Source organism: Sphaeramia orbicularis, chromosome 8 (assembly GCF_902148855.1).
Source record: "Sphaeramia orbicularis chromosome 8, fSphaOr1.1, whole genome shotgun sequence".
Classification (NCBI taxonomy): domain Eukaryota; kingdom Metazoa; phylum Chordata; class Actinopteri; order Kurtiformes; family Apogonidae; genus Sphaeramia; species Sphaeramia orbicularis.
In genome coordinates this window covers 50,800,642-50,822,906 of record NC_043964.1, presented here as the reverse complement: position 1 = coordinate 50,822,906, position 22,265 = coordinate 50,800,642, and the positions used below count along the sequence as shown (strand labels likewise).

General features: G+C 38.0%; 1 protein-coding gene across 2 annotated transcripts in view; it reads right to left on the bottom strand.

Annotated features, from left to right (window-relative positions):
• LOC115423925 (junction plakoglobin-like) overlaps positions 1-22,265 on the bottom strand; it is a 285,940-nt gene that overhangs the window by 111,274 nt on the left and 152,401 nt on the right. For both annotated transcript variants that reach the window (XM_030140961.1, XM_030140962.1), the window contains one exon: positions 17,978-18,211. In XM_030140961.1, the coding sequence (XP_029996821.1) occupies positions 17,978-18,211 (234 nt within the window). The remainder of the gene's footprint in view (positions 1-17,977; positions 18,212-22,265) is intronic.

The window sequence follows — 22,265 nt, the reverse complement described above, 5'->3', positions numbered from 1 at the left end:
AGGTCTCAATGCTCAAATATTTTTAAATAAACAAAAACATAATATAACACAAACCTGTCTAACAAATTGGTAATTCCTTTTCAAAATTGTCACAGTTCTTCCTCCTTCCTCATTAATGACAGTCTTGTAGTGTCACTGGAAAGGCCTCTGGTGAATGAATTCCTCCCCCTTGGTGGATTATCGGTGTACTGCATATATCTAATTGTATACATCAGGTTTTTCAAGAAAAACAAACAAAAAAAAAATCACACTGATCATGTAGAGGGCTTCAAAACTCATGTATCAAATATGGTATGTTTGGTGTTATAGGGTTAATTTTTTTTTTTTGTCATGTGACCAGTCAGAGTCACAATAGTCCTAATTATTTGACAGATTATCTAATACTTTAACTCATCCTTAAATTCAATGTCAGTTTTTCTGTAGTGAACAGAGACAAATTTAACTGCCCATGAGAATGACGTCAGATGTTTTTAATTAAAATAAGAATCATTTTATGGTCACCCTGGAGCACATGAGTCGTAACAGCAGGATTTCTGCGTGGAATCACAGAAAACACATGGAAACTCATGGATGTGTCAGACACTGGCTCATAAAGACCCAAACAGCCACTGGCAACCAAAACCATCTACTGCACTGAAAATGATTTGGTTCTGACCAAGATAAAAAAAGTAAAAACTCAGATTTAGAAGTGTACGATAATTTACCTTGTTTTTTAAGAGTTTATTTCTTATTTTAAGTGTTCATACATCTATAGACATGCTTATTTCAAGATTTAATAATCTGAATTCAAAAAATCTTGTCAAGTGAAATTCTCTTGCTGCATGGACACATATTTCACTTGGTTTGAGTACCTTTTCCCTCACATTTAGTGTGTTTACCTTATTTTTAGACACCCCTTTTTTTTGCAGTGTGATGTAAAATGAATACCTGTTGATCCACTAAACCACAGGTGTCAGGCCAAAACCGGTTGGCCGAAAGGTCCAGTCCTGCCCGCAGGATGAATGTGAAATCCAAAAATTACATTTAAGATATTAAGGGTGTCAAAATCCATTTAGTTCAGGTTCCACATTCAGCCCACTTCCATCTCAAGTGGGTCAAACCAATAAAATACTATCATAATTACCTATAGATAATGTCAACCCCATTTTTTTTTCTGTTTTTTTTTAGTGTAAAAAATTTTTAATTACATGAAAATGGGTATATTTCTAAACTATCCCTTCACAATAAATGTGAATAACCTGAACAAATATGAACAAACTGCAATGTCTTAAGAGAAATTAATGCAATTGTACCAATACTCTGTCTGTTACTAAATGTTTTGTGTATTTGTAGATCCACTGTGATCTGTAAGTTGTAATGCACATGTGTAAACGATAAACTGAGGCAGAATATAGTTAAAATTGCACTTTTTCTGAAGACATTTCAGGTCATATTTTAAAGGAAGCTTTGTTGATATAAAATTTTCATAATGTAGTTTAAATTTTTTCACTTATTTTATTGGTCCGGCCCATTTCAGATCACATTAGGTTGAATGTGGACCCTGAACTAAAATGAGTTTGACACCCCTGCATTAATCCTATCAATACACGCAAATAATTGTTGTAAAATGCAGTTTGACATCTTTTCATGGTCATCAGGTATGATCCATTTGGACGTTCAGAGGCTCCGTAGTTACCATGGAAACACCGTTATCTTCTACAGCATTGATTCAAAAGTAAAATCCATGGAGTTGGATCAATGACAGTGGATGGACACACTGGGTTTATGTTCAGTTAATGAGAGATTTTGCAGAAAATACCTCATTTTCACTGAAAAAATGCAAAAAGCAGAGGATAATATTGTAATAAATGGTGAAAAATCACTTAAGAAAGGTTAAATACAGAAAAAAACTTAATTTGGAAACTTTGTTCCTCATGGAGGACAGCTTGGCTGTCAACCTCCTCTCCCCCACCTCCCCCACAGGTTCCAGAGGACATCCTAGGACAGAGCTGGCCTTCTTAATCAGTCTGTCCAGCCTCTTCCTGTCAGCTGTCACAATAAGCGTTTGCTAGCGGTAAATTGGCTTAAGAGTCAGGTTTAGACCAGAAGGAAAACTAAAGTGTCATGAGATAACTTTTATTATGATGTGACACTATATAAATAAAATTTGATTAATTGATTTAATATATGTGCGAGATGATTATCACAATTTGCCTTTATTTTTAATATATTACAAAAAAAATGTGTTTTTCCAATTATGTTTCCTATATTTTAAATATTTTCTTTTATATTTATATTTCTTGACACATTTCAATAGTACCAAACAAGCTCAAAGTTAGTTGCATTAGTTGTGTAATGACTTCTTGCAGTTCCTGAACGTCCATTTTGCTCATTGTTGTTGTTGCTTCAATTTACCTACTCATTCAATATTTTGTGTTTGTGCATTTCAAGCAGTAGTTGGTCTTACTTCAGTAACTCTTAAAAAGCACCTTCTTTAAACTACAGATGGGAGCTCCAGTTGTAGTCTGAGAACATGGGCTCAGTGATGGCAGTGGTTTGATGTGCAAAACTTAACAAAAATAATTAACTGCCACACCATCCATGCATACACTCTTGTCTTAACTCAGAGTCTGGTTTTGTGACAAACACTCTGTACCATCATGAAACTCAGTCTCTCGCTGTGGATTTCTTTCCTCAGCTCATTTCCCTCAGGTTTGTGTTGGAATGAGCTGCAGTAACTTGACTTACTTGAAGTGATGATATTTAACCTGCAGAGGTTTGGGGCAAATTACTCTTCTTTATCGATGTAAATCAGTGAGAGACATATTTGGGATTGAGGATTTTGAGTGCGCATTTTCACATTATTTCTGTTTATGAGTAATATTCTTGATCCTGATCTCCACGCAGTAACTTTGACGTTAACTGATAACAGTTCTATTGCTACTTTGACAGATGGCTCCATTCAGCCTTAAGAGGAGACTTTTGAAAAGCCTAAAAATGATTATTATGTGATTAGCGGTAAAATGTGACTCATATTGTGGCACAGCGTTCACTTCCCCCATTTCCAAGAGTGCTACAGAGAGGAGGGAATCCCTTCGGTTTTATGAAGAACCTCAAAGAAATCCTGTAGAAATGAATGAAAATCTGCTCTCAGTAATGTCTCAATAAGAACTGTTACAAACATTAAAGATGTCGAGCCTCATAGAATAAAGGAAAGGTGTCTCAAGTAAGGCTGCATGATATTGGAAAAAACTGACATTGTGATTTTTTTAACCCTGCGATATGAAAAAATACTCAGGAGGATACAATATCTGTGTGGTGCTGACGTTAATGGTCAAACAAATTAGTTGTGTTTCTTCTCGTGTCAACAGGTGGAAGGCACTATTGACTAGGCCTGTAACGGTACACAAAATTTTCGGTTCGGTATGTTTTCGGTTTTCAAAGCCACGGTTCGTTTTTTTTTTGGTTTAGTACAGAAAGAAAGAAAACCCCTCAAAATGTCTAATAATGCATTTATGATTTTTTCAACATTTTCCCCCCAATTTTTGGAGACAATAGAATATAGAAAAACAGGAATAATATAATTCTACTGCTACAAATCAAATAGAAAATAAAATAAATTATTCATATTACTAAATGTATTTTAAACATTAGCATTGCACTTTTCCCTGAAAGGTAGTTTTGAACAAACAAGAAAAATCTAATCACAGTTGTCAGTTCACATTCTGCATAAAAATAACTAAAAAAATTCCACATGAAGTGCAAAATTAACCAGAGGGTAAACTGGTATTCTGTTGAAACAAACTGAAGAGAAACACTGACAACACAATGAACCAAATTATTTATTTTAGGACAGAGAACAAACTGTTTAGGACACTGTGTGTATTTGTGTGTGCCTGTGTGCACGGGGGATGTTTTTTTTTTTTTTTTTTTTGTCGGAGCCGGGGGTGGGGGTGGGTGGGCGCAGTTATATACCTGGGGGTGCGGTCCATAGCTAATGTAACGAACGCTGTTGTGAAACGAAAGTGAAACTTTACATACTTTCAACGTTCTATTTATTCCTCTATTATACAGCGTGCGTGATAGACAGACAGACAGAGCTAGTGTCAGTGTTTTAGAAATACTGTAGCTCATAGGGGCCAAACAACGTCCGTCTTAACGTCTCTTTCCTTGTTGTTGTCTTTCACCTGAACCTGAACTGATCCAAACTGGACTGTAATGATGGCGGAGGGTCTTCAGTCTCTTCCTTCCAGGTTCACATCATACACATCACTGCTATTTCATATTTTGGGTCAATGTGTGCTCCTTTATTAAGTCCGTGTGAAACTTGCACGGATTTAAAGTTCTGGATCGAACGATGTGTTTCATTCCTTTTTTTTTTCTCATCATACTGTGCCGTTTCGGTACAGCTGTGTACCGAACCGAACAGGTGTGTACCGAAACGGTTCGGTATGTGTACCGTTACAGGCCTACTATTGACACAGAACACGTGTTTTAATATCATCCTTCTTGTAGCTGAAACAATTCTAGATAACTGACAGTGCTTTTCTTTTCAGCACCAAGTCTTTGTTTTCGGTGATTTTCTTTTGTTCGTTGCTCATTTTTCAATATTGTTACCCGCGACTCATTCTATCTGTAGGGGCGTGGTCTGCTTAAGCAAACTGATTAAGAACGATTGTGATTGGTGGATCACTGTGCGCAGTGTGTGTCAGGTACCCAAGTGGAAATTAGTTGAAACCATGCTGAGTTCATTTGCTTCCTACACTACAGGACCTGCAAGGTGATTATTGCACACACATACATTGCGATGATGATGCTCAAACGATATATTGTGCAGCTCTAGTCTCAAGGAGTTTTTTTTTTTTTTTTAAATACAGATTCACTAATTGGGTATAGGGCCAGATCTGCATTTTGTAAGAGTGAATATATACAGTATGTAGGAGAGTTGTGGTGCATTTTAACTCACAGATACACGAACAAACACTCTATCCACCTTTCTTGTGCAGAGGCAGTGATGATTTTGAAATGGCAAAAATGGTGACCCTAAATTGAAATTGTTCACAGAAAATAATTTGTGCCAAGATCTGCCATGTAGAAATAAAAGAAACAACTTCCATGAGGCATGATATTAACAAGCACATTCCAAACAACTTCAAATGTGAGGAATGGTAGAAAAGGCAGGTTTTTTTGGTTTCTTTAATAAAGATCATGTACTGCTTGAATATTTAAAACAGCAAAGTTGTCAAATGTGGTCACAGTTTTTTCATTTCATTTCAGTTTCAGGCAGGGTGTCACAGCTGTATTCATTACAAGCTACTTTATCTACTCACATTTCCATCATCCCAAAGGAGAAAGATAGTTTAAAAATGAAGCTTAATATTGACTAAACTATAACCACCACCTTTGTTCATTTATAATATAATATAATATAATATAATATAATATAATATAACAACTGCGTTGACCTCTGGGGATCCATGGGTTCTAGATGTGGTCGTTTTTATGCTGTTGTGTATTTGTGCATGCTGTATCGCATTTGTCCAGCAGTAACCGCCAAAGCATTCGGGCCATAACAACATGATTGAAAGGGTATTGTATTCCAAAAAAATGACCAATACCTCCCAGAAATATTGGTCATATCAACTTGTCATTTTAGCTACTCTGTTCCTTGACCAAAAATACATGAGTATGACAAACTGCAGCAGTCAGCTCTTTCCAGATTTTGTGTGAATCCCTGGACACACATGCACACAGAGGTCACTTGGCTTTTACAGTATAATATAATATAATATAATATAATATAATATAATATAATATAATATAATATAATATAATATAACACAGGGGTGCCCAAACCTGGTCCTTAAGAGCTACTCTCCTGCATGTTTTAGATGTTTCCCTCTTCCAGCACACCTGAATGTGTGCTGGAAGTGGTGAGAATTGGGGACCGCACATCATCCACACTGATCCTGAGCACAGGCACACCACAGGGGTGTGTGCTCAGCCCCGCCCTCTTCACACTATTCACCCATGACTGTTCTACTATTCACTCCACAAACATGGTCGTGAAGTTCGCAGACGACACCACCGTAGTGGGTCTCATATCGGATAATAATGAGACTCACTACAGAGAGGAGATCCAGCACCTGACGGGATGGTGCTCAGACAATAACCTTGTCCTGAACACCAGCAAGACCAAGGAGGTCATTGTGGACTTTAGGAGGTCCAGGAGGACAGAACACACCCCTCTCCTCATTCATGGGGAGGAGGTGGAGCGGGTGGACAACATCAAGTTCCTGGGCATCCACATCACATCTGACCTCACTTGGTCCAGGCACACATCCCACCTGGTGAAGAAGGCCCATCAAAGGTTCTTCTTCCTCAGGAAACTCAAAAGGTCTGGACTCCCCCCACAGCTTCTGACGAACTTCTACAGAGCCACGATAGAGAGTATCCTCTGTCTGAGTGCAACAGTGTGGTATGGAAGCTGCACTGCACAGGACAGGAAGGCATTGGCCCGGGTGGTGAAGACAGCACAGGGGATCATGGGAAGGCCTCTCCCACACCTGGACTCAGTGTACGACAGCCGGTTACAAAGGAGGGCTGGTCGTATAGCTGCAGACCCCACCCACCCAGGCCACAAACTGTTTGTACCTCTTCCCTCAGGAAAGAGGTACAGGAACATCAGAACCCACACAAACAGACTGAGACACAGCTTCTTCCCCAGAGCTGTGAAATCCATCACTTCCTCACACACCCAGCCCCCCATACACAGACTGAGTATCAACTCCTGTAGACACACACACACACACTCTCTCACTGCACTGCAAACCTGGACTACTTAAATGCCATGGTCACTTTAAAGTTTGATGTTTGCACTATGGATACTTGTCACTTTATTTTATTCTATTTTTCTATTTACATATACATATATATACATATATATATATATATATATATATATATATATATATTATATATATATATATATATATATCTTAGATCTGCCTTTTATATTATATGTGTGTAAATATGTATGCCTAATGCCAAGAGCTGCTGGACAAAATTTCGTTGTGCCTCGCATAATGACAATAAAGATTCTATTCTATTGATGGTTGATATCAGACTTCTGCAGAACTTGATGATAGGCTGATCATTTGAATCAGGTGTGTTGGAAGAGGGATACATCTAAAACATGCAGGACAGTAGCACTGAAGGACCAGGGTTGGACACCCCTGATATAATATAATATAATATAATATAATATAATATCCAGACCAGATTTATGGATATAGTGAAAGAGGGCATGAAGGCAGTTGGTGTGAGAGAAGAGGATGTAGAGGATAGGGTTAAATGGAGGAAGATGATTGGCTGTGGTGACCTCTGAAGGGAACAGCCCAAAGGAAAAGAAGATTATTCCTTCTGTCCTTCCAGTCTCAAGGACGCCAATGGGAGCCACCCAGAGCATACCAAACTTCGAAAATCTGATGTGAAATTTATGGCCATTAATTATTAAATAGAGCCCGACCGATATGGGATTTTTGGGGCCGATGACTATACCGATATTGGGGGCTAAAAAAAGCTGATATCCAATATATCGGCCGATAACCGATATATTGGCCGATATATGAAATAAGAACACTGATCTACACAGGATATAATAATCTTTTATCAGATAATTGTGGACAGGTGGATTAACAGTTGCATAAATCTTTGTTTATCTGACAACGATAATTTACACAACTTTCAAATGCAAACTATGCAATCACAAAAATAATTACAGCGAAAAATATGACTGACCACAAAATTATGTTTTCAATCACAAATTTGGATGTGTCTGCCTCACAGCACCACAACTTCCCATGTGGACTAAGGACTAAACTGAGCATGTGCAGAGTGAATTAGGTGAGTCCTAAGTTGTTCCTGATTGGAGCAATAGCAAGAGTTACAAGTGACCCGTGTTACAACTGTCCCCAGTCTCCCCTACACTATTAACACCCAGGCGTGCCTGCAGAATGAAACTGTGAGGTAGAGAGGAAGTGCATGGACATGGGTGTGTGTGGGGGGATGAATACTTCATAAGACAGGGGGTCTGTGATTTTCGGGGGGGGGGGGAGGATTTAGCGGTCCATCCTTGTCAGAACGTGCGGTAGTGGTCCGTGATTTTCGCCGGTGGTGGTGGTGGTGGGTCAGGGTTGGAGTCGGAGCAGGGGGATTAGCAATAGCTCCGTGATAATGTGATTGTGTGTGGGGGGGGTGATGGCGTCATTGTCTGAGCAGGAGTGAAAGTGAAACTAACTCGCTTTACTGTTGGTCTGACTCTCCGTGTCGCACAAACACACACAGAAGCAGCAAGCGACAGAATCTCCGCGCAGCAAAAAAGTTAATACATCGGCCACATCGGCTACAATATTGGCCGATGTTGATTAATTGGTGAAACGCTATAATCGGCCCTAATATTAAATCTAACGCTATAATCGGCTCTAATATTAAATCCCTTGAGCATACAAAGTCTTGAAAAAGTAATATGGATTTGAAAGTGCCTTACAAATATTCAGAAAGTGTGCAAGAAGGGAAAGAGGGACTGGATGACAAAAATGTAGCATGATCAACCAGGGGAAAAAAAAGAAGTTGAAGGTAAGATAAAAATAGCACAAAACCAAGGCGACCTTTACAGTTTGGACTGATAAAACATGTTATGTAGACTGTATGGCTTCATCTTCCACAGGGTTCCACCGCTCCGGTCCCCACCCCCCTCCTCCCCTCTCCAGCCCTAGGGATGCTGTCTTACAATGGGAGAGGATCATCTGACCCAATAGGGAGTAAGACGGTCACAGTCACACTCACGCACTAATGCCACACGAGAAAACATAATGTCACAAGCAAAACATGTAGAACAAGACCTGCTAAATTGACCCATGAAGGCCCAGTGCTACTTTTGTGGTTGTTTCCAAATGAATTTTTCTTTTTGTTCAACCATTTTTACGTGATTTATCACCATTTATTGTGCGATTTTCCTGTTTTTTGTGTTTTTCAGTATAAATCAGGTATTTTCCTACATTTAATTTACTCATCATGTAGGTGTTCATAAAAGCTCAGATTAAAGTTGAGGGTTACTATATTAGAAACAGAGAAAACTGCAGATAAAAGTGATTTTTTCAGCAAATATATAAATAACTGAACATAAACCCAGTGTGTCTATCCACTGTCACTGATCCAACTCCATGGGTTTTACTCAGTGTATCAATGTTGTGGAAGATGACAGTGTTTCCACAGTAACTATGGAGCCTCTGAACGTCCAAGTGGCTCATATCTGATGACCATAAAAAGAAGAATAACTGTATTTTACACCAATTATTTACATGTATTGATAGGATTAGTGGATCAACAGGTATTAAACATTTAGATCAGTAGATGCTTTTGGCCACTGGTGATGGTTTGGGTCTTTATAGGTAAAAAAAAAAAAAAAAAAAAAAAATGTTTTATGAAGGATGTGATGAGACTTATGCTGAGGATGATTTTTGTTTTTCCTCTGGAAGGAGCTGACTTGCCATTGCTGTGTGAAATACGGGCATTTCTCCTGTAAATGTGAGCCCCCATGGGTGGGCTGGAGGGAGAGAGGAGCAAATGGGAGACGCAGACCTTCCCAGCATGGGGAGAAAGATAACAAACCAGAAGCTTAACAAACCGACGCGAAAGAAGGTCATGCATACACACACACACACACAAAGGAACACAAATGAATACACACTCACAGAAAGATACAGACTTAGACACTAGCTTGGTTTCCATTACCCTCAGATATGCACAAAGTGTGTTTTTTTTTTTTTTTGTGTGGTTTTTTTTTTGTTTTTGGGCTTTTTTTTTTTTTTTTTTTTTTGCTGTTTGTTTGCTTTTGTTAATGGAGAAGGTTGGTGTACTTGTTCTTGTTCTTGGGTTTGTTTGCATGTAAAAAAAAATGGAAATTGTGCAACAATTTATTTTCAATTGATGTCACATATGATACAGTGTTTGTATTGTCCAGTTTCTATAAAACGCCAAATAAACAAAGGTTGGAAAAAAAAAAAAAGAAATGCACAAAATGTAAACTGCACAACAAAAAACTGGTAATGGAAACACAGAAATGTCACAAAAACTGTCAAAGATTGCAAAAACGTTTTTACGGTCTCATGACGTGGTTTTTGAGATGTTTTGATGTAGAAGTATAGTGTAAAAGTGTACCGGATACACATTCTGCGCATTTTCCCCCATGTGGTCCCGGTAGTTTTGCTCAGGCCAAACGTCTCCCCTATGACCCTGGACTCAGAACAGGTGGTTCTAGTTTGTTTAGGACAATAGAAACTGGCTTTAGAAGTGCTTCCCCAGGGCAGGACAAGTCTGGGGACACCAGAGCAGAGGTGTCAAATAAAGTACAAATACTTTGTTACCTTACTTAAGTAGAAATTTAGGTTATCTATACTTTACTGGAGTAATTATTTTTCAGCCAACTTTTTACTTCTACTCCTTACATTTTCACATAATTATCTGTACTTTCGACTCCTTACATTTTCTAAAAAAGCTGCATTACTCCTATTTCGTTTCAGCTTGTTTTCATTCTGGCTTGTCATTGTTGAAATTAAAAAAAAAAAAAAAAAAATCCAGATAAATGGCGCCATCAGGATAGAGTGAATTTGATTGTGGTTAGATGAGAAGTATAAACATATACCATTCCAATCTGTTGCACCTGCACATGACACAAATCACATGACACCCCAGCGAGGACATAGGTAGTGCACTATAGGCCCCTCCCCTGTGGCACCGCCTAAGCTTTTGTCCAAACGGCATTTTTTCCCCTTACATTTACTTTTATACTTTAATTATTTTTGAAACCAGTGCTTTTACAATTTTACTGGAGTAAAAAGCTTGAGTTGATACTTCAACTTCTACAGAAGTCTGTTTAAACCCTAGTATCTATACTTCAGTAATGAATGTGAATACTTTTGACACTTCTGCACCAGAGGTTCAATAACATCACACAGTTCATTAAATGTTACCCGGGTCATTCAGAAATTCTGGATCCACAACTTGGTGGTGAATTCCTGATGTACAATTCTTTCCCAGAAATCCATTCTGCGTAGCCGCTGCCATAAATGACGACTTTGCCTTGGGACAATTATATGTTCGTACATGGGGTGGTTCAGTTGGTAGAGTGAGTTGTCCAATGACCGAAGGGTTGGCGGTTCGAATCCTGCCTCTGACTGTCCACATGTCGAAGTGTCCTTGAACCCGAAATTGCTCCCAGTAGCGCCTTGCATGGCGGCTGCCTACTGGTGTATGTGTGTGTGATTTTGTAAAGCACTCTGGGCACCATAAAAGTGTGGAATAGCGCTATATACGTACCAACCATCTACCATTCCCTTCTTCTTTTGTTGAAGACCGTGGAGGTTTGGCATCAAACTCAGTGCATCCATCTTCTTTAAACGATCATCAGTATTTTACGAGAATTATGACATGTCAAGGGACAGGACTTTACTAGAATCACACATCAGAAGCCAAACACTCTTCAATGGAAACACGCCTTTGTTGAAATTGTAGAAATATCTCAGAAATATTTTATTTTGCGGAAAACTGTAATGGAAACCCAGCGACTGACACAGACTATGACATCTGATGAATTCTGTGAGAAATGAGACTTAGGAGAAGTGTTAAATTTAGAAAATTTTTCTTGGTAGTTCTAGGTTCAGCTGGGCTGGTTTAGCTCTTTTCAGAAGAGCTAAACCAGCCCAGCTGAACCTAAAAGAACTACCAAGAAGAAGGGAGAAAAACCTTTTATCTACCTCAACGTTTGTGGCCAAAATATTGTCTTTATTTACAACTCAGAGGCCTGCAGTGACTGTTTTAAAAGCATGAGACACCAACCAGCCTTAAAACGTGAAATGAAAGAATGATGGATTCACTACAAAGCCTCTGAACGTCAAAATAGGTCATATTTGATGACCGTGAAAAGACGACAAACTGTATTTTACACCAATTATTTACATAGACTGATACGATTAGTGGATCAACAGGGATTAAACAGTTTACATCAGTAGATGATTTGGTGGATGTTTGGGTCTTTATGGGTTAATGTGATACCTACAAATGTTGGCCCTTTTTTGGGGGAGGGGGGTGAAATATAGGATATTGTTATCTCATCTTATAATGCTCTATTTTCTGTCTTTCTGAAGACGTTATCAGGGAACTAAAATATCCACCCATATATTGACCTCTATGGTCTGTATCTCCAACCTCCCATCCCTCTTTTTACTGCCTCCATTGAATTGACATTTGCTTATGAATACATTAAGTAATTACAATTTGTACTGCATGTGTTTTACAAGCATCACAGTGTCAAAACAAGCTTGAAGCATTCATCTGTCAGCTAACAGCACAGGTGTGACAGTAAAGTTTGTTAGTTGGTGTGTTTTTTAACAGGATTATTTCCTGGAGGAGACTTCCATTCCTCCCGTTGGTGTCAAGAGATTGGTAGGAAGTGAAGCGTAGCAGAGTGAAATGAGGATAAAACAGAATGTTTCTGTTTACTATGAAGCTTTATCTCACACTGTGAAAATGATTTCATACTGAAGACAAATAATATGCGGGAAATGGTTTCTTCTGAAAGGAGAACACAGACTGTGTTACCTGAGGCTGATGCTGTTTCCAAAACAAATTTACTGTATTCATGTTACAAACTGAATTGGAAAAAAAGTTGGGACTGTACGGAAAATGTGAATTAAAAAAGAAACCAGTGATGTTATGTTTAATCTGAGCAACTACATTTTAATTTGCAAATATTTTCTGGCTTTAGGGTTTTAGTATGTATGTATATATGAAACAGGATTGGTGCTTCCACTTGCCATTGAGTTGTGTGACGAAATAGTGTTCTGCTCCTTTAAGAAACTAGTATAGTTATGGGAATGATGCGTTCAGCTCTTCCCAGTCTGTCTTGTAGTAGGTCATGAGTTTTTGACACTGAATAATATTTTGATAGTTTGATTATTTTATTTGCATGTTTATACTTATTTCAACGCATATGTACCTAGACTCTAATAGACTTTCTTGTGAGAACAGAATTTCGTGGTTATTGTATCTGTCCAATAAATAGACTGCTCCTAGCTTGTGAAGTATGTTTATGTGTATGCTAACAAGTGTTTCTATACAGTTGAGTGATTTCACTTCATTGTCTATTGTCAAAATAAAAACACCCTCAACCAGGAGTCCATCTGTGCCGTTTACTACACAACGCAGATTTCATCTGTTACATTTATTTGATATACATACGGGTCTGTCCATGAAACTGGATTTGTTTTGGTATCTGGCACTTCGCCAGCTTTTTTAGACCCAATAATAAAAGAGAAATACAGACATATTTCCCCCCAGGATGTACCTAATGATGACCTCAGATAAATGCAAAAACATTATACTCTTGCTCTGAGCCATTCCAAAATTAATGAATATTTAGTAAAATATTGGGGCCAAAAATAGGACCCAAATTGAGACAGGAAAATCTACCTACATGTCAGTGCATTAGATCTGAAACATGGCTGTAAATGGTCTTATATAGACTATAAATGAAGACACTGTGTTAAAGTTGATGATCCTACTGGTTTTTTTAATCCTGACATGTGGGTTTTTCATGAATCTCAGTCTCATTCCAGGTTTCATGTGGAACCCATCGTGTCCACTCGCGTTACATGCTGAACCTGCCCGGTTAAACACAAATAAATCGTGAGTGATTTTGCAACAGCTGTCATTTTTGTGAAACACTACCTTGCATATTTGCATTGATTCCCAAAATGTACCTGTGAGAGAATAAAGAGATATTCCAAAAAATAGTAGCATGTAACTTTCATGTCCTTTTTCCCTTGGTTACGTTGGGGTAATCATTGCATATAGAATCATTGGTGCATGACTGGAATACTGACTAGTCCTTATTTCGGGGGAAAACTCCAATATCACCGAGTTGTCTGTGGATCTTCCTTGTGTAATAGCGTGGGTATTGGAGAAAAAAACATGAAAGAAAAAGACAAGGGAGTTCATTATAGAAACCTGGTGTCTGTGTTACATGCATATTTTTGTATGAACACATCAAATAAAAATGTGTTATATTTAAAAAATACTTTCTCTTTTATCTCAGTAAATATTTATTTTTAAAATAGACCCAAAGTGCTTCCAAACTCTCTTCACAACATTTGTCTATACCTGATTTGATTTGCTTTTAGGGACACCCATATATATGTATAGGGCTGTGCAATTAATCGAAATTCAATTACGATTTCGATTATTACACGCAACGATTACAAAAATTATGTAATCGAGAAAAAACGATTATTAATTTTGAGTTGTTTAATTCACACGCACGCAAGCTACCATGAGCTGCTCTGCCCCACCCCCCTCTAAGCTACAGCTGCCAGCTAGCGGGCAGGTCCACCCCAAGAGGAAAGTTGTACCTAGCGGTCTGGAAAAATAGCAGGAGAATCGCAGCAGAAGTGCTTGGTAAACAAAAAAGGCAAGTCAAATTCAATTGTATGGAATCACTTTGGGTTTGATGAAGAGCAAAAACCCATTACGTGCAAGAAGTGTTTCGTAGTTGTGTCCGCACCGACCGGTAACACAGCAAACCTTTTTAACCATCTAAAGTTTAACCACCACGACCTTTATCATAATCTTATGAAAAACTAAAACACATAAAAAAAACTCCGTCTACAACTTCGTCCGCAATGCAATCTTCAGTCTCCGAATCTCTTTACACTGCAACTCCCGTATTTACCTAACTGAAACCTCACGGCTTTTTTTTTTTATTGCTCCAGTTCTATGGCAAGTCTAGAGCAGTTTAATTCCAGTGCACTATTTGTTTACAAAAGGAAACATACTTGAATTTACAGTATAGTTATTTGCATTCAAAGATTTTTTTGTTTCGTACAAAAGTGAACATACTTTGTTTTAATGGTTAAAAGCTTTATTTATATTTAAAGAGTATATCTTACATTGTTTTGCAAGAAAAAAATAAACTTTAAGGTTAACAAATAATCGTTTTTAATAATCGTGATTTCAATTATTGCTAAAATAATCGTGATTATTTTTTTTCTATAATTGAGCAGCCCTATATATATATATATATATATATATATATATATATATATGTATATAATTCTTTTAATTTTTTTTTTTTTTTTACAGCTTTATGTGTATGTATTTATATATTTTTTCTTTTACTGTTGTATTGATAACTTCTTTCCAGCTACTTTTTATTCTAGTTGAACGGAGTGACTGTAACATCCAGTAATTTCCCCTGGGATGAATAAAGTATTTTGATTCTTACATTGAAGTGAACATTGTGAAATTGAGCCTAAACATTCCTGACGTATTGTACAATGGGGAGCAACTGACCAGCTGACACACACCTGCTCATAGAAATTGCGTTGCATTTTCCACACCATCCCAACTTTTTCTTTTTTGAGGTTGCATATTCACAGGGTATTGTGAACCAGTTTTTTGCCTTTAAGAATGAAGGTTACATGTTTCATCAACATTCTTTCAACAGCGTCAGAGTTAATCATGTACCGTATTCTTCCAAATGAGCAACAAACAAACTCATTTTGAAGCTGGTACATGAAGCTACACGATATTATATTACAAAATAAATAGAATAAAATAAAACTTAACCTACAAAGGTAGAATGACAAATAGGGAGAGAGTACAGATCTGAGGATTAGCAGGAAAAAGAAATCAGAGGATAAAAGAAAACAGCAAGAGGGAAAAAAATGACACTGCGACTGAAGGAAAAAACAACAACAGAAATAACCTTTTGATCTAAAATATTTTTGCTTGCTTCTGAAAAAAGTCTCACTTTTCTTTTATGTGAAAATAGAACTCACTGCAGTAGGAGATCAATGGGAGATTTAATTAAAAATACCTTCATATCATGCGCCTTCAAACGTCTTTCACATCAAGTTTTGGGTCCTTTGTTGCAAATTTATGGATCCATATCAGCATCCTTCCATATTTGCAACCACAACCACCCAGTTTTTTTTTGTTTTTTTTTATTCCGCTTTAAAGCTCAACTTTCCACTATTTTAACCCTGTAACGCCAAACATATCATATTTGATACATGACTTTTGAAGCCCTCTACATGATCAGTGTAATATCATTTTCTTGAAAAACCTGATGTAAATGATTAGATACATGCAATACACAGATAATCCACCGGGGGGGAGGAATTCATTCACCAGAGGCCTTTCCAGTGACACTACAAGACTGTCATTAATGAGGAAGGAGGTAGAACTTTGACAATTTTGAAAAGGATTTACCAATTTATTAGACATGTTTGTGTTATATTCTGTTTTAGTTTGTTCAAAAATAATATTTGAGCATTGAGACCTGATGGATCAAATATGATACAAAATTGAAACTCACATGGAAATTGATACTTGAAAAAAAAAAAAAACGGTTGTTCAGAAGGACCAATAAAGTTTCAAGGAACTGAAATTTTCTTTCAATGATTTAATGGTTTAGGCTTTACAGGGTTAAAACTTTAGAATGACACGATGTTCAGCAGTTTTTTCAGAGGTTCCAATGATGCATTAAATTCAAACGGAGGGCAGGAACCTAACAGCAGAATAGAGATGATGCATCAAAGCTGGCATTGCACTAGTTTCATCAGATATTACCCATTTGCACGTTCAGAGGCTCTATAGTGAACGTGGAAACTAGGGATGCAAATTATCGATTAATCCATTAATCATTAGTTGGTTGACCCTATCGATCAATTAACGATTAACTGATAAGCGGCGATTTTCCTGAGAACCTGAATTTCTCTTTCAATACAGTCTACGAGAATAAAAGCTAAATACTGTTTATGTACTTCATGAAAAAAGCATGTCATATTCCTAAACTAGAAGCACTCGGAGAGCGCAGACCTCCGCCAAGGCTGATCAGTGGCCCCCCCCGTGGGCCCCCCCACCCCCGATCACCACCAAAATTTAATCATTTCTTCCTTATCCCATTTCCAACAAACCCTGAAAATTTCATCCAAATCTGTCCATAACTTTTTGAGTTATGTTGCACACTAACGGACAGACAAACAAACAAACAGACAGACAGACAAACAAACAAACCCTGGCAAAAACATAACCTCCTTGGCGGAGGTAATGATTGATTTATTGTACCATTGGATACAGTCAGTGTTTCCTGTGGTATTCATCTGTTGGTGTGGCAGTGTGTAATGGGGGGTGCATGCGCGTGTGTTTTGTCTGTGGGTGGGTGTGGGTGTGTGTGTGTTTCATCGGCGGATGGGGGGGGGTACACGTGTGTACATTTCGTCCGTGGGGGGGCTACTCGGCCGCACACAAGGGATGCGTGCGTGTTGGTTGGTAGTTACGCGCGTATAGGACTTTCCGTCCTACTTATAATACTATGGGGGTACGGAGCGGTACAGTCCATGCCACTGCAGAAGTGAAAGTGAAACTTTTCGCTCATTTACCTTTTCCCTACCTCCTGAAGCTTCGCAAACTTTATTTTAACTGCTGCTGAAATGCCTGTTTCTGTGTTCAGTTATTCATACCTTTGCTGAAAAAGTAACTTTTCCCTCAGTTTTCTGTTTTTATTATAAAAACCCTCAACTTTAATCTCAGCTTTTATGAACATCTACATGATTAGTAAATTAAATAAAGGACAATACTTGATTTTCACTGAAAAATGGAAAATACAGAGGATAATATTATAATAAATGGTGATAAATCACTTAAGGAAGGTTGAATAGAGAGAATATTCATTTGGGAACTGCTTCAAAAGTAGCACTGAGTCTTTATGAGTTAAAACCATCTGTGTTTATATTATGTAAATTATTCTGTTTAATTACCAATGGTACAATAATATGGATGGGGTTCAACTGAAGTCTTGATCCACTGTATCTGTGATGTTTTACACTATTCATGTCTCCAAATGCTATAAATACAACAGCCTGAGCAGAAGTCTCACCTGTGGGGCTGTCTATTCCCCCAGCTGCCGTGTCTCCTCCTCCCCCAGCGGTGGCAGTAGTCGGACCAGTCATAGTACCGGTTGCAGTACAGTCAGTGTACTTCTTACTTCCACTGTACTCGGTGCTGCTCTCGTCATCCTGAACTGTAGTGGCTCCTGATTGGATGCCAGAGTCGGAGGCATAGTAGGTCTGCTGCCACTCTGCAACTTTCACTACACTGTCCGCCTCACTCACTGCAAGGAACACCACAGGGACACCACCATCAAACAGAGCTCAGTCATCTAAGGATGCACACTGTGTTGCACAGGTATCATACATGTGGAAAAGTGATGCTAAGGACTCACGACCAAATGGCAGAATGTGATGACATGGCAGCAGTATATTAGGCAGAAATGGAGGGACAGGATGTGTAAAAAAAAAAACAAACAAACAAAGAAAAAAACACAAAACAATGGAAACAGAGCGGGCGTAAAAGTGATGCGTGTCATGGAATGTAGATATTGTTGTTAGATCCAGTTCATTACACAAACATTTGAACAGCTTAGAACATCTACTCAGCCATGTACAAATGTGCAAAAATAGTTTAGAAATAAACAATTAAAATAATAAAATAACGGGAAAATAATTAAATTCTAGTCACTTTTCAGTGACTAGAATTTTATCACAAATCAAGTCAAAATTGATATAAGATGGAGATGACTAGGTATAAAAGTTATCTTAGATTACACACGGCAGAGTATGGACGTCTCTGATTGGTCCATGTGATGCACTTTTCCACCAATAGAAACATGGTGTTATGTTCTGTTTTATGCATGCACTTCCTCCTTGCAATAAATTCCCTTTTAAGTCCATTTTTACTGTCTCTACCTGCACTGAACACGCCAAACATAATGACACTATCACCAAAAAATTCTGTTTTATTGTGTCTCATAACTTTGGTTTTCCATGTGCTTTCAACATGATTGAATTCACAGTATTAGTTCAACATCTGCACTTTCCACACAAATTGAAACAGAGTTTCAGCAGGGCTCCGTCTTTCTGCCACATCATCTTAAATCGCGCATGTCATCAGGATGTCGACGCATCCACGGACCCTCTAGAGTTAACTGATGATACACTACATTTTTAGGCTGTGACAAGGTAAGAGACCAATATATTGATAATTAGCACGGCTTTGAGCAAGCCATGTACCATTTTTCGGCCATGCTTTATGAAAATTAACCATGCAAATCACAGATGCACGGCTTGCTGCCTAATACACTGTACAGCAGTTAGAATGGGACTGACTAGTATGGAGAACGGCCTGTGTACGCCATGAATCTGTGTATGGTTTGTTCATTATTTTGTTTCAAAATATAATCAGAAAAAACAAATTTTTGGTTTTATTTTAGTTTTTTCTTTTTCTAAACTTGGGTAGGAAAAATGTTTTATCTAATTTTCTAACATACCTGTGTGCAATTTTGCTGTGATTGTTTTACATTCAAAACAAAAATATGAAGATATTATTTTGGTTTTATTACTATTGCGACACCCCAAGTGTGAAGTGGTAGTACGCAGCGATGGGTTTTAAAAAAGTTGTTTAAAGTATCTCTGGTTTTATCCACAATGGCTGCACTCGATGTCTATGTCTGTTACAGACAGGTCCGGCCTATGGACAGAGGTTTATGACAGGATACTTGACATCCATTGGAATACATGCAGGAGAAACAACACCAAACAAAACATTAAAAACTGTTTTTTCAGTGTTTCTTTCCACTGTATAACTAAAAATAAAAACGGTCTGATATTTCATTTTAAGTTTAAGGTTTTTCCGATTCTGTTTTTGGTTAAAAAACAGACAGAAATTTAGTTCTTCTGATTTTATTTTGAAACAAAATAACCAATGAACGAGCCATACATGGATTAAGTCCTTCAACATTTTTCATTTACTGATTTTATAACAAAATACAGGTCATTTTTTGTTTTTCAGTTTTTTATTTCAAAACAGAAATCTGATGGCTGCAATGTACATGGGCCGAGAACATACCACCAGTTCAATCAGGCCACAAAGTCTAATCCATCTGATAATCTCATTACATCTATAAGTGTATTTCCATCCAGATTGTTTTATTCACAAGTTCAATGTATGTACTATAAACAAAAACAGTTTGTACATTTGGTAGAGGTGGAAAGATCAGTGTATCAATGACTGGTAAATGTGAAAAAGCAATGGAAACAGATATGACAAATGATTGTGTGTCTGTACATGCGAACCTCAAATGGTCATTTGATTAATACAGGAAAGAACAAGAAACAGCACATTAGATGCGAAAGAAGTCTCTATTTTTATATGCTTTGGAGTACATAAATGGTGGTATTTAATGTGGTCAGAATGTGGCGCTGTAGGCTGGACTTGGGTCTCCTCATCCCTCCACTCTACCAGTTTTATCAGACATGTTTTATTACTCAGACTGTCTGGCAAGGTGCTGCAAGCAGCTGATCAGAACTGACTCTTGAATCAGTTTGATTCAGCTGTCTGGTGCATGGGCAGAAAACTATTCCTGAAGCCCAGTGAAGACATTTATGGCCAATATAGTGAGTTATGACCATGGACTGCTGAATAAAACATATTAGTGTATTTCAGGTAATTGTTTGTGAATGACAATATGTCTGCGGCTGTATCTGGTGAGCGAAGAAATAAAATAAAATAAAGCTAAAACCCTCCTAACAAGGAATAATGAGAACATCACTTACTAATGCTACATTCTACATTGTGCATTGCATTTCCAAATGTTCATCTAGGCATATGCTCAAAAATGTTATTTGTAGACTCAGTAAATTGCTCAAATGTGTTTCAAAATATTAATCTATAGACCATACACCTTCAAAAGTTACATGATTTGATTAAAAAAAAAAAGATCTGAACACTGTACAGTAACATGGATGTCCGTGGTGGAAGGGCTGCAAATGTGTATTTTCCATTCAGTAAAGTGAGTACAGCCCCCATGTTGTTAACTATTGCTTCGTGGACTGCTGTTTTCAAGTCTGCAGTTTTCCATCTGGCCATCACCATCTTTGGTTTTTAGAACCAGACGTGGTAGGATATGAACAACGTGATGGAAAGAAGGAAGACTGAAGGGTTAAACTCACCAAGATAATGGTGAAACTCACTGAAACCACATCACTAAATGTTGTTAAATTGTCAAAGTATGTAAGAAAAGTTGACGCATATAGTTGTTTGTTGTAATGCAGTACAGGTGTTTGATAGCTGTAACATTAACTTCACATAATATAAAATATAAACACAAGAAACTTGATGAACATTTGCATGACAGAATCCTTGTATTGTATTTAGTGTAACCATAGCTACAGTAGAACAGGTTTGAAAGGAGAATGTTTCATTCAGTGGGAAACGACGGTGAATTGAATCTTAAAGTATAAACTTGACACTTGTGGTTTTGGCTTTGCTGATTGGCTTGTTCAGCCGCTGCCTCTGGTGAAATTTTATCTAGTCAGAGGAAACTAGGAGTGTCATCTCACATGTTTACTAGACAACAGTGTAACGTTCCTGCGGCTGAAAAGGCTTGTGTATTCATGTTCGCCACCTCACGCACACAACTGAACCCTCACGGATTCTGTGATGAGTGGACGTGTTTGACCAGATGCATCTTCCATTGTGTGGTGACAAAAACAAAGTCTGTGCCAGTTCTGTCATTGTATGGAGTTAGTGTGACACTTCAAGTGCAAACCCCCAAAAAGGAAAGTCTTAAGCATCAATTTAAAAAAAGGGCAAAACCAGGGGGTTGCATGTGTTTGAACTGTGGAATAAAAATGCTTATAGAGAACAGGCATGACAACTGTGTTCATTACCTGGGTCTGGACCATGTGGGTATGGCCTGTAGAGACCCTGCCTCCTGTATGGATTGTTTAAATTTTCCTATCTAGGATAAGAGAAGCTAGCACATTAGCCTTTTCTCGGAAGCAACCTGCCATTCCCATTGTGCAGCCACAGCTGACTAAATTGCAGAGGGTAGATATCTGGAATGAATGAGCAGAAATAGAGCCTTAATCTTTCCATGCCCAGGGTGTGACTAGACTGTCAGTTACACACCCTACACCAATAGAAGCAGGCCCACCCACATCCAAGTGCCTGGTGAAGTTGATGAAGGAGCAGGCAGTGAGGAAAGGTAAGGCCTTGTCCTCTTTCTGGATGGTGAGGTGCCACCTCTGGCTCTCTGTCACGGCTTCAGGGAGAAGACCATGCCTATCTATTTAAGCTACTTGTAGCAGAGGTCAACTGCAGGCATG